This window comes from Oryzias melastigma, linkage group LG11, assembly GCF_002922805.2.
Source record: "Oryzias melastigma strain HK-1 linkage group LG11, ASM292280v2, whole genome shotgun sequence".
Taxonomy (NCBI): domain Eukaryota; kingdom Metazoa; phylum Chordata; class Actinopteri; order Beloniformes; family Adrianichthyidae; genus Oryzias; species Oryzias melastigma.
The window spans coordinates 24,100,089-24,113,353 of NC_050522.1; the positions used below are offsets into that span (position 1 = coordinate 24,100,089).

Here is a 13,265-nt window from a genome sequence, read left to right on the forward strand (position 1 = left end):
TGGCCACATTTTTTAATTTTTTTTTCATTTGGGTTTTAAATAATATTGGCCCCAATTTAGCTCCATAAAGGATTGAAACGGAAATTTTCTGTTCAAAAACAAAACAAACAAACAAAAAATGTTGAAAGTGAAATACAGATTTTAAACTGAAAACATAAATAATTCATGTTTCGAAGTTTCAATAATATTGGTCGCAATGTAGCTCCATATATGTGCAATAAATACTGACTATAATTCAAGAAAGAAATGTCTTAATTTGGCTAAATTGTCCTGTCATTTTGGTGATTTTTACATTCATAAGAACTAAATGAAAACCTTCAAACTTTCATCAAAAACATTTGAGTGTTAGCCTCAGCTCCTCCTCTCAGTTTTGTGGTTTCTGTTTGGTATCACCTGCAGAACTTCCTGCCGCTCCGTCGTTTGGTCCCATTCCTGCTGATGGACCACCAGAAACTGCCAACACTGATTCACAAAACATAATTCACTTTTACAATCAAGTTTGTCTCCAATTTCAACAAAATGTTCTTTTTTTTTATTTAAAAACTGGTGAAAAAATCCACAAAAGCAGCTTCTACTTTGAACTGGTCAGATTATATTTTTAAAGGGTTTGATTTCCCTGCAGCCACAATGCCAGATTTGTATTTTCCATCGTTTTTTGGGCCAACAAGCACCAACCAGACCGAATCGGGTTAGTCCTGGTCAGAATGCCGGCCAGTTAATCTGGATTAAACAGGAGACTGACCAGGAACAAACAGACTCTTTAGGAGCTGGTTACCTGATCGGGGATGACTCACCTGAACCTCCGGCTGCTGCTATGGACGTGATGGTCTGCTGAGTGCCGAGATGACCTGCTAAAGGGGAGAGGGGCGGGGGGGTCAGGACAGAGGATCAGGTGATCCACATGAATAAAGCGTCTGTTTCCATAAACCCACTTTAATCCATTTTTAACTCAAGAATTCTCTTAAAGATGAACATTTATATTTCTGTTTATATATAAAAAATAATATTTCAGTTGTTTAAATTAAATTTAGCATTAATTTATTATTTATGCAGGTTTATCTCACCCTTAATCTTATGCTGACTCTGGGAGTCATCATCATCTGAAAAGAAAGAAACATCCAACATTTATTTTTCTAATTAAAAAACGTTTTAGTTGTGATTTAAAATGTGAAAAAATGATGCAAAAATGAAGTTTATGTCCCTTTTATTATCATTTTCTTTTATCTATCTGATTTATGACTTTTTATTTTCATTTTACATTAAACAGAATCATGTTGTTGCATTTTTGACTCTTATTTTTATAGAAATACTCAACACATGTAAGAATATGACGTATTTGGGAAAGTAATTTTCCTTTTTTACATTTTTTTTTCTACTTTTTCCCTTTATTATAAAATAAAATTCATTTTGTATTCAAGCTGTACTTTTAGGAAATTGTATTTTTAAGATAAAAATTATAAAATATTTTTTTCCTGCTATTTTTAATTTTAAAAATCTCCTCTGACAGAATTTATTAAGTAAATTTGGAGAATTAAGATTTTTAGTTAACATAATCTTGTCTTCTTTCATCCGTTTTCATCACTTTAGCTTCATAAAACTGACATAAATTCAATTTTTTGATTCAAACTTTTGTCTCTTCCGGATTTGTTACATGTTAGAATAATCATTATTTACATATTTACAAACAATATTTTTAGTAAATTACACGATATCCATCTTTACAAAGAAACATCCTTTGTTGAAGAAGCGTGTTGGACAACTAAAAATAAAGATAAAACAATAGATTTTACCAGTTTTTGACGATGCAAACAAACAATAACAAAAAAAAGTCTGTTTATGAGATTTTAATACATGTTTTTCACAATAAAAGACCCGCTTCCTTCTTTATTGTAACTCATTAGCTGGCAAAGCATGACTCAGCATTTTGAAAGATGTATTCTTCAACATTTAATAATGAAAACCTTTAAAAAGTGTAATAAACAAAAATGTAATTGTCGATAACGTTTTTGAGACATCACTGATCACTGTTTAGGTTAGTGTCTAAATTCCATCTTATGTTAAGAAAAAAATCACAACTTTATTAACAAAGAAAAAGAAACACTAAATAAAATTTTTATTATCTCCTAGATTATCGATGTCTACATATATTATTTATAAATCAATAATTTAGATTTTTATTTTTACTTATTTATTTTTAAAGAAACAGGAAGTGATGAAACTTAAAGGATTTTTTATTTGTTTCTGTTATAGTCAAAATTATATATTATTGTTATTTTATTTGATGGTGTTTTATGATTTTTATCGTTTTAACTTATAGATCTTTAATGTCATGGACATTCGGTTGATGAAAGATGTTCTAAAATTAAATCTAAAATGATTAATAAATTAGGTAAAATTAAAGAAAAAAACTTAAAATACACTTAAAAATGTTGTTTTTATGGGACCTTTAATTGTTATTGAAGATTGAGTGTACCTGACAGTCATAACACAAACTGTTTATATTTACGCTAATAAATTGTACACATATCAAATATTATGTATATTTATGTCTACAATATACATAATATTTATGACATTTTTAATAAAAAGCCATAAAATACTAAAAAGTTAGTGCAGATACTGCAGCAAAAATCACATTAAAGCAGATTTGAGGTTTGTGTAAACCGTCTAAATGTTGAAGTTCAATTTTAAAAACAAATATTTAGTATTAGTCTAAATTTGATTTAATTATTTATAAATAAAACTAAAAACGAAACATTATCTGTATTGTTATCTGTGGATTAAATTTCCCATGATTCCCTCTTCCAAGACCCTGATCTCATAATGACAAGTAAATCAAAAATTAAAAATAAATTGATTTTACAATTAAAAGTATTTTTTAAAGCAAAATCATTTAAACAACTTTAATTAGTCAGACTTTATTATTGATAATTCCACAAATGTTTTTTATATTTGTAAAGCATTTCCTACGTATTTTAAGAGTTCATTCATTCCTAAAAACAAAAGCTAAAATACAGAAATGAATAAAATGATTCTCATTAAAGAGAATTTTTGAGGCGAATAAACACAGAAATGCCACCAGATCTCCACTAGGTGGTGCTGTGGTGAATGTCAGACAAAACTCTCCAGAAGAAAGCAAAAAGAAAAGTTCATTTTACCCTCTTCCTCCTCAGACAGCTCGCCCTCCACCTCCTCTGTAGCTTCTAGTTCAGCTTCTTCTCGCTCCTTCTCTGGAAAACACAACAGAGACTCTCGTCTACACAATTCAAACACAACAAAACAAATCAGGAGACAAAATGTAAAGTTTTACCCTCGACAGGAGCCGTAGAGACTGTAGTCGCCAGGAGGATGACAATCAGTAGATTCCTGTTGTCAAATACAATCAATTCACTAATTATTATGGATTAATATGAAGAATAAATAAAAAAAAATGTTTTTTGGATGCAGTTTTTCTACCATTATTGGTGCAAAATGAGGATAAATGTTTAAAATTCTTTCATGCTCCTGAAAATATCCAAATATGAGGAGTTTTAGTGGAAGTATTTGCTTACTAAGGATTCATATTTTCAAAAATAAACATGCATACACTGATATTTAATTAAAAAACCGACTTATTTAAACTTCGACTATCTGGAGCATCCCCGTTACCATGACGATCAGTCCCTAGAAGAGGCTGACAGGAGTTAGCAGTATAAGGAGCGGTACTCACGGTGGCAGCATGCTGCTGTCTGACAGTTTTTGTGTTGAACTAAAGAGACGCAGCTGAAGAGCTGTTGCTCCTCCTTCAAACACTCACCTTTATAGACGCGGGAAGAGGGGCGGGGCTGCTCACGCTGCCTCCAAAAACTACAAATGCTGCCCAAAGCGTGGGGCAGCTCTGTCAAAGACGCACAAAAACTTTTGTGGGGATTTGTTTGTGTTGGTTTGGCTCCTGACAGCACACCTCCAGAGCTGATTACCCAGCATGCTCCTTGTTATGGGTTCACCTGGATGCACATTAGTGAACAGGAACATATATTTGCATGTAGATTGTAAATGTGTTTATTTAATGCACATTTTTGCAGTTTGTTTTTGGTTTATCTACATTTTATTAAAACTTCTAATAGAAATAAGTTGTGTTAAATAAGTTAAATGAACAGAAAAAATGAGATTTGAGTGGAAAAAAAATTGAAAAAATAAATATTAACTTGATTTTTCTTTTATTAAGTTCATAAACGATTAAAAAAAATACAACAAACCACCTAAAAAAATTACAAAAATACAACATAAAAACATATCCAATCATTAAACTTTGAACTTCTAAAGCTGACTGTAAATAATTATTATTTAAATGTATTTTTGAGTTTTTAAAAGCATAAACTCCTATATTTCATTTGATGACTTGATAGAAGTTAATCCATGAAAGTTTGACCATCAATAATTATTCATAAAACTTTTTTGGATTTTTATTTTAAACCATAAAAAGTCGAAATATTTTGAAATAAATAAGTAAAACAAAAGTTTTTGTGCTTCTGGGGTTACTCAGTGCTTTTATTTTGAAGGATCATCTTGTAACCAAAGTTTGAAGGCTTTTTTTTTAACTAAAAACTATAAATTCTGATATTTATTTTGAAATTACAAAAAATTACATTCTTTCTACTTTAAACATTCCTTTATGATCTGCTTTCCTGTGTAATTCCACCTAAACGTGACATTTGTTGCTTTTATTTTGAAGGATCGACTTTTTACCAAACTTTAAAGGCTTTTTTGAACTAAAAACTATAAAATCTGATTATATATGTTTTTAAATTGCAAATCTATTCACTTTCTTTGTACTTAAAACATTCCATTATGATCTTCTTTCCTGCGTCTTTCCGCCTTAACGCTTCATTTGTTACTCAGTCTGCTATCAACTCATAAATTGCGCCGGCCGGCTCACATTTCCTTCAACAATCTCATCCTCTGTAGCTGCACTTCATCTATTCTGACTTTGAACTAAACTTTCAAAAACAGTGAAAAATATAATTTATTTTTTAAATCTCCAAATAGTAATTTGTCCTGCTATAATGCTGATATGTAAAGTGTATAATTGCATTTTATGTTCATTTTAAAGTTCTATTAGGCTGTAATATAAGCCCAGATTAGTTTTTTTGCTTCTTCCTGCACCTCCTTTTTTATATATTTCTATTTTTCTTTTGTTTTTTTTGCAATATGTTGCAAATAAATAAAAAAAATCTAAAAATACTTATTTATTTCTGGAAATAAACTAATTTTCTTGAATTTGCAGCAGCCCTTCCACAAAAAGCAAACAAAAAACCCCCCAAAAAATGACGTTTTTCTAATCAATTTGGTTGTATTTGTCTCTCCGTACTGTTATGAATCTGTTCATTTATTCCTGTTTTAACTCCAAACTAAACTGTTGTTTGTCAGAATAATAAATACGCACATTATTGACTTTTTCAGACCGAAAAGTGTTTATTCACTGATGAATCTACTTTCAAATATTTTGTCAAAACACTTTTATTTAACCTTTCTTTTTCTGACATAAGTCTTTTATTTTGAAAGGTTGTTTAGATTTGAGCTTATTTCACGAAATATGTTTAATTTATTTTAAAAAAAGTGTTTTCAGCAGGTTTTTTTCTGAAAAATCTCTGTATTTTCTTCATAAACTACAAATAAAACACCAAAAAAATAAACAAAACATAAAAAAAATAATAAAAAACAATCTTTTCTTGGCTTAGTTGCATAAATAAAATGAAAATAGTTGTTTTAGTTTTAAAGATTACATTGAATCAAAAAAAGTTCATTGAGACGTATAAAGTTTTCAGCCTAAAGGTCACTTTTTGAAGGTCGGACATCCTGTAATCAAAGTCAGTGCTAGCGGTCAGCCAGTGGAGGGCACAGCTAACCTGCTAATCAGGAGTCACGCGTGCACGCACCAACCAGCAACACATGCATGTGGTACGCCGTGCACACCACACACACACACACACAGAGGAGCATCATTAGGACCGTTTTTCCGTTTTTGTATGATGCAGAATAATCTGCAGACTGTACGGCGGTAAATTCCTTCTCACGGCGAACTGTCCATATCACACCTCCACCCCCCCGCTGGGGCTGTCTGCCCCCCCCATCCTCTTAAGGCGATCGGGTTTCACTTGTAATTAACTTTTGGTAAAACAAGACTTCCATTGTTGGGCTGAAAACGAGACGTGTGGCCGGTGAAAGTCAGACGACCGGGACATTTGAGCAGAAAATGGAGGATTATTTCACAAAATGAAACTACCTTTAGATATGTATGGACATATAAAGAGAAAAGAGCATCGACATTTATAAAGATGGACTAAATCGAGATTAAACTAAAAATACCAAGAGAAATATTTTGTTTTTAGTTAAAACTCTTCTCTAAATATCACTTATTTGGCGTTTTTTCAGCCTCCTTTTACCAAACATCAGTTCAATAATGGTTTGATGAGAACGTGACTCACAGGAAAGCAATTTGACCACAAAGTAAAAGAACCTTTCAGCTGAACTTCCCCGTGACGGTGCAGAAACTCAGGGAGGTAATCCCCCAAATTCTTCCAACTTTCCAACAGAAAGTCTTGAGGAAACGGTGAGACTCAAGGTTACGTTTGTTTAACTTACTGCTCTCTAAAAGACTAGATAGTGCGGGACTCTCGACGGCGCTGGATTTTACCGCACTTTGGACACATCCCAGCCAGCGAGGTCAAGAGGGCCCATGTGGTTTAAAAATGGCAGAAAATGTGGGTCCCAAATGCGTTTGTCCACAGTTTCTGTGGTGACCTCACCTGTGTTTGAACACATTAGCTTTAGCGGGCTCTCTGGGTTAGCTCGCTACGCTAGATAGCCTCCAAGTGGACAACGGAGCTCACTGGATCGCTACAGCTGAGCTTGCTAGCTCGATGCAGCAGAGCTTGCTAGCTAAACACAGCAGACCTGACTAGCTTGCCAAAGTGGACTTTTCTAGCTCGCTACAATGTAGTTTGCAGATCTTGCTAGCTCACTACAGTGCAGCTCACTCAGCGGAGTCCGGTAGGTTGCTACAGCAGAGATCGCTAGCTTGACACAACGGAGCTTGCTAGCTCAATACAGCAGAGCTTACTAGCTTGCTAAAGTAGACTTTGCTAGCTCACTACAATGGAGTTCGCTCCAGTAGATCTTGCTAGCTCCCTACATCGGAGCTTGCTACAGAATAAAAACCTATAAGCTAGCAAAGTTAACAAACAACAACATCAAAGCTAGCAAAGTTAACAAATTAAACCTTCAAAGCTAGCAAAGTTAACAAATTAAACCTTCAAAGCTAGCGAAGTTAACAAATAAAAACCTCTAAGCTAGCAAAGTTAACAAATAACAAACGTATTTGGAAAATTTATTTTTGACAGAAAAGAGGAAACCTAGAGAAAAAGCTGGAGTCTCTAGATATGAACAGACCATAATAATACACAGACCATAATAATAATGCAGAACATTCACCAACCGTCTGTCTAATGTTACGAGGATGTTGATAATAAAGTTGTTTAAACACTGAATTTGTGGTATAAAATAGCAGTTTTCGTGACCTTTTTTCTAATGGTTCCTACACAAAATTAAGTGAACAAATAAAATTTAAGCCAGAAGCAGATTTTACAGAAGACCAAAATAAACTTTACCCTCAAAAATTAAGTGTTTAAACTAGAGGCTAAAAAAAAGACTTCAGCCTCGTACAGGCCGGTCTGTGATACTGTAATAATGTTACAACTTTATAAGACGTACATTTACAAAAAAAGTCAAATTTAGCCTTTGACTTTTAAAGTTATAAGACTGAGGCTTTATTTTTGTAATTTAACAGTTTTTTTATTTTTCCTGTAAATGTATCACTTTTTTTCTTAAAAATGTATGACATTTACATTCATAAATGTACAACTTTAAAACACATACATTTACAAAAAAAGTAATAATTTTTTTAATTTAGCATTTGACTTTTAAAGTTGTAAATATGAGATTTTATTCTCATGATTTAACAGTTTCTACTGTTTTATTTTAAATATATAATATAATCTTTCTTATAATTATATACATTCTTTTTTGTAAATTTACATTTACAGTCATAATTTTACAACTTTGGAACAAGTACATTTACAAAAAAAGTAATAAATTTAGCCTTTGATTTTTTAAGTCGTAAAAAAATGAGACTTTATTATCATATTTTTAAAAAAATTATATATATTTAAATCTTTTCTGTATTTTATTTGTTTTATTTTGTACACTGTATTTAACCTGTGTTTTACAATTGTATGTGTAGTGTTTATCTCTTAAATTTTGTTTTATTTCTTTTAACATCAACCTGCTAAGGGACTCCAGATGGAAATTAGCCTGAGGCTATAATCTGGCATATTTACGTTTGTTTTAATGTTCATTAATATGCACTGTCCCTTTCTCAATAAAGTTATACGAATATTTTAACCCTTTTACTTTTTTCAAATGCAAATTTATAACTTTTTTCTCATAAGTTTGCTTTTACAGTAATACATTTACAACTTTAAAACACGTACATTTACAAAAAAAGCAAAACATTTAGCCTTTGACTTTTAAAGTCATAAATATTAGACTTTATTCTAATAATTTAACACTTTAGACTTTGTTTTCATAAATTCATGATTTATTTTTTGTTTTTTTGTAAATGTATTACATATACAGTCATTTTACAAATTTAACCCTAGAACACTTTTTTCTACACAAAGTTTCTCCTTCACTTTATGGGTAATTTTTACTTAAAAAAATAATTTGCCAAAAAAATAGATCAAAGTATGACAACACATGATAAATTAGAGTAGTTTTCTTTGATTTTCAACTATGTGGTATATGTAACAAAATACAAAAAAATAAAAACATAGGAAGGTCCTAAAAGCATGCTTGAAAATTACAAAAAAAATCAGATTTAAATAAAATAAAATAAAATAAAAAATACTGACGACTTGGCCTTAGATCCACCCACTCCTGGGACATGTGAGACTTTACCCAGGGACACATGACACATTGATAAATGCGACATATTAAAAAATATGTATATTTTGCTCGGGTAAAAATCACCCAGCAATAGTAATCTGGGGTTAAAATAAACCCTACATTTAAGAAGAAGTCATAAAGTAGCCATTGATTTTAAAGCTGTAAATATGCGACTTTATTCAGGTAATTTTACACTTTTTACTTTTTGTTTTTGGGAAATTTATCACATTTACAGACATAATTTTACAACTTAAAAAAAAAACGCATTTACCAAAAAAGTAATAAATGTAGCCTTTGACTTTTAAAGTTATAAATATCGGTCTTTATTCTCGTAGTTTAACACTTTTGACTTTTTTTCTTGTAAATTTACAACATTTGCAGTCATGAATTTATAAGTTTGAATCATGTATTTTTACAAAAAAGTAATAAATTTAGCCTTTGACTTCTAAATTTGCAAATATGCGACTTTTTTCTCTTAATTTCCCAGTTTCTACTTTTTTTTTGTAAATTTATGACTTTAGCTAAAAATAATGGAAAAAATGTATTATGTATTATTTATTATGATTGCTATTTTTTTTAATATTTTATTACTGTTATTATTTAATTAGGGTTCTGAGTTGCTCTTTAGCATAAAAAAGGCTTTCTAAATAAAGTTTGAATTTTCAATCTTCATCTGGATTATCTGGTTAGCTAACCATTTAACAAAATTCCAAGAATTTTCCAGGAAACCCATTTTAGGATTTATGTGAATCTAATGATTCATGAAAATAATTGTACTTTACTCCCAATAAAAGGGGTTTAAATCACTGAATGAGTAGCTAGACTGTTTTTGGAGGATGTGATGTATAAAAACGCGGTTTGCATGAAGGTGATGAACCAGATGCGAGTCGGTCACATTTTGTTCTCCTGTGAATATGAGGCAGCTTCAGTTTCAGGAGGAAAAAGGCCGGTTTGTTTGGGGCATTTCGCTTCAGTTTCACCTCAGTGAACCTCAGCTCTTTGTGTGTGCGTGGAGCTAAGAGGACGTATAGAAAGGAAGCTTTATTAAAGTGCTAGAGAGCTGCAAAGTAAAAGCTGCCAACATTCCTTGGAACCACATCCATAAACTGCCCCCCTCCTGCTGTTGCTTTCTATTTTACCCCCGACTTTCTGCCATTGTTTCATCGTCCAGGTGACCATTCAGACAATGGACATAATGTTCATTGTGGTATAAATGTGGTCTCAAATAAAATGAACCATTAAAATCCTGCTGTTAGAGTAAAGGGAATGTTTTACAGTCTCAGTCGTTCGTGTTTATAAATTAAATTAACATTTTTGTGAAAATTAAATGAACACAAACAAAGCAGGGTAACTTACTCCCACCTGGTGGACAAGAAGAAATCCTCAGAGAGAAACCAAAGTTACTAAAATTAGAATCACTTCTTTATATATTTTAACATATGCAAGTAGAAAGTCAAGATACTGTTACATTTAGGATAAATTATGTTTATTTAAATTGATTATATTGGTCTACAAGTGTGAGTTACAATAAAATTAATTTGGAAAGTAGCTTTTAAAGTGCACATTTCATATTATAGACCAGGGGTGTCAAACTCAATCGTACAAGGGGCCAAAATCCAAAACACAACTTAGATTGCGGGCCAAACAGGATAAACATCTAAACTGAAATTTTTTAAACTTTAAAACTGTAACTTAACATAATTATTAATTAGATATATAGCATTACCTGTGATAATGCTAGTGTGAATGCTGTAAGCTGAATTTGGTCACTGAAGATGCTAAAGTTGATAGCTAAAAACACTGAAGATGATAGCTGAAAACGCTGAAAATGTTAGCTGAAAACAATGAAGCTGATAGCTTCAAACACTGAAGCTGAAAACAATAAAGCTGACTGCTGAAAACGCTGAAGCTGATAGCTGAAAACGCTGAAGCTGATAGCTGAAGATGCTGAAATTAATAGCTAAAAACACTGAAGCTGATAGCTGAAAACAGTGAAGCCGATAGCTGAAAACACTGAAACTGACAACTGAAAATGCTGAAGCTAAAAAGTGAAATAACTGAAGCTAATAGCTGAAAAACGCTGAAGTTGATGGCTAGCTAAAATATTAGCTGAATGCCAAATAGGCCTAAAAAAACTTAGGTTAGTATAAACTGCTAGCATATAGCTGAAATATTAGCTAAACTCCAAAACAGCCTAAAAAAACATAAAGAGAAAAGCCTAAATTAGCCATAAACAGCTAGCATGTAGCTGAAGAATTAGCAAAAGTCCAAAATAGCCACAAGTAAAATCTTAGTAAATGCCAAAATACTCCATAAATCTAGCAGAATTCCAATTTTAAAAACTTTAAAATTGTAACTTTTTAACATAATTATGAATAATAAAAAGTCAAGAATTTTATTCCAGAATAAATCAACTTAAACCTTAAATAGACTGTTACGATGAATAAACAAATGACAGAAAACGGTTTTCTTTGTCAGAAAATGATAAAATTAGAAATTCTGCAAAAACTAAAGGCTTTCTGGGTCTTTTCAAAGTAAGCACAGGCCTGTTTCTGGGAATCAGACTAGAACCAAAGTTTAAATCTATGAGTTGCTGGAAGTCCTGAAACCAGAACCATGCTGGAGCCCGGCTGGACTGTGGGACCTGGTCCAAAAGTGGAATTAAGGGCTCTTATAGGTGTAGCAGTCACATCCAGCTCGGTTCTGAATGACTGGATCTCACCTGGACCTTTTGATCCTGATGTCTGACTGAAACCAAGAGCTGTGGGACAGTCGGGCTGCAAGTAAATTTTAGAAATGATCAATCCAGAGATAAAGGTAGATTGGGCTGAAACCAACCTGGATTGTCAACCTGTTGGAAGTGGGTTTGGGGGTTCAGATTTCTGTGTAAGTCTTAATTGACATTAATTTACTCCAAAAATAATATTTTTTGTTCGACCAATAACAAAACTATTCGTTAATAGTGGTAGTGTAATCCACTTATTTAAGTTTTTTTCATCAAAAGAAAAATCAGTTGAAGTGCTTCCCTCTCTTCTCAGGTGTGTGAGCTCAGGTGAACTTCTCACAGATATCGCCTCTGTGAAAAACTCACCTGGGCAAAGGTTTATTTTACATCACATATAAAGACACCCTCAAACACAAAGACGTGCCCATACTTATATGTCAGGGTCCACTGAGTTGACCTTTGCTATTAGAGTCAGCGAGGAGTCCATTAACCAATCAGAAGAATTTTTGAAACAGACACTCTTTATGTAGCAGGAAGTGAGTGTGTGTGTACTTGTCTTTATGCCCTTATGAGGACTAAGCTAAGACAGAACACCAAAGCTTTGAGGACATCTGGTGTACTGAGGACATTTTGCTTTTCTTCCACTTAATTTTCCAAAATCATGTTGGTTTCGAGGTTTTGTACAGAATCAAGTGGAAGTTAAAAGGTTTTAGTCTCAAAATCTTCATGGAAAACCCTTAGGACCCCTTGAAACATGAGAAGAACATATGTGCGTGGGGGCCCACTTAACCTTTGTTGACCCACAGGCCAGTTTTCACTTATCAAGCCTGCAGAAACTTCATCCCATTCATCTCAGGACATTCTTCCACACAATCAGCCTGTGGCAGCAGGTAACTTGACTCCTCCTACACCAGCACACCTGTAAACCAGCTTTAGATAGTCTACTGAAAAATGGCCACAGGTCTCAGACGCATTCATGTTCAGGTCAACAGTCAAACGAGGGCGGAAAAGCGTCTGCTCAAATGTAAAAGTGTAGATTTGCTGGCAAAAAAGGAGAAAAAATACGAAACAAAAAAGACTTACTTTAGATTAAGGTTCAAACAAGCAAAAATAAACAACTGGATAAAAGGACAGTTTGTTTCGCAAAAATAAAGGAACATTTGGATCAACTGGCAAGATTGCATAACAGATTAGAGCACGTGTCAAAGTCAAGGCCCGGGGTCCGGATCTGGCCCTCTGGGTAATTATATGTGGCCCTCCAGATCATTTTGTTTAAATGATATTTTTATGGAGAGTAAAATATTGAAAGTCATTTAAGGTTTAAGTTGATTTATTCTGGAATAATATTCCTGCTTTTTTATAATTCACAATTATATTAAAAAGTTAAGGTTTTTTAAAGTTTTTAAAATTGACATTCTGCTAGATTTTTTTGTCTATTTTGGCATTTACTAAGATTTGTTAGGCTGTTTGAAGTTAAGCTAATATTTCACCTAAATGCTAGCTGTTTTGGCTAATTTAAGCCTTTTTTCCTTTTTTTGGTCCATTTTGGAGTTTA

The 13,265-nt window shown here is 32.5% G+C and overlaps 1 protein-coding gene across 15 annotated transcripts in view; it reads right to left on the reverse strand.

The window, feature by feature from the left end:
- si:ch211-80h18.1 (uncharacterized protein LOC555593 homolog) overlaps window positions 1–4,427 on the reverse strand; it is a 20,448-nt gene extending 16,021 nt beyond the window's left edge. For 3 of the 15 annotated variants that reach the window (XM_024298548.2, XM_024298559.2, XM_024298547.2), the window contains exons 1-6: window positions 3,710–4,419; window positions 3,311–3,366; window positions 3,159–3,230; window positions 1,065–1,100; window positions 795–851; window positions 394–462 (exon numbers count right to left, since the gene is read on the reverse strand). In XM_024298548.2, the coding sequence (XP_024154316.1) occupies window positions 394–462; window positions 795–851; window positions 1,065–1,100; window positions 3,159–3,230; window positions 3,311–3,366; window positions 3,710–3,720 (301 nt within the window). In that variant the 5' untranslated portion in view covers window positions 3,721–4,419. Of the gene's footprint in view, window positions 1–393; window positions 463–794; window positions 852–1,064; window positions 1,101–3,158; window positions 3,231–3,310; window positions 3,367–3,456; window positions 3,572–3,709 lie in introns of those variants that run through there. The other 12 variants (XM_024298557.2, XM_024298561.2, XM_024298553.2 and 9 more) reach the window with 10 other exon arrangements.
- Window positions 4,428–13,265: the final 8,838 nt, after the last annotated feature.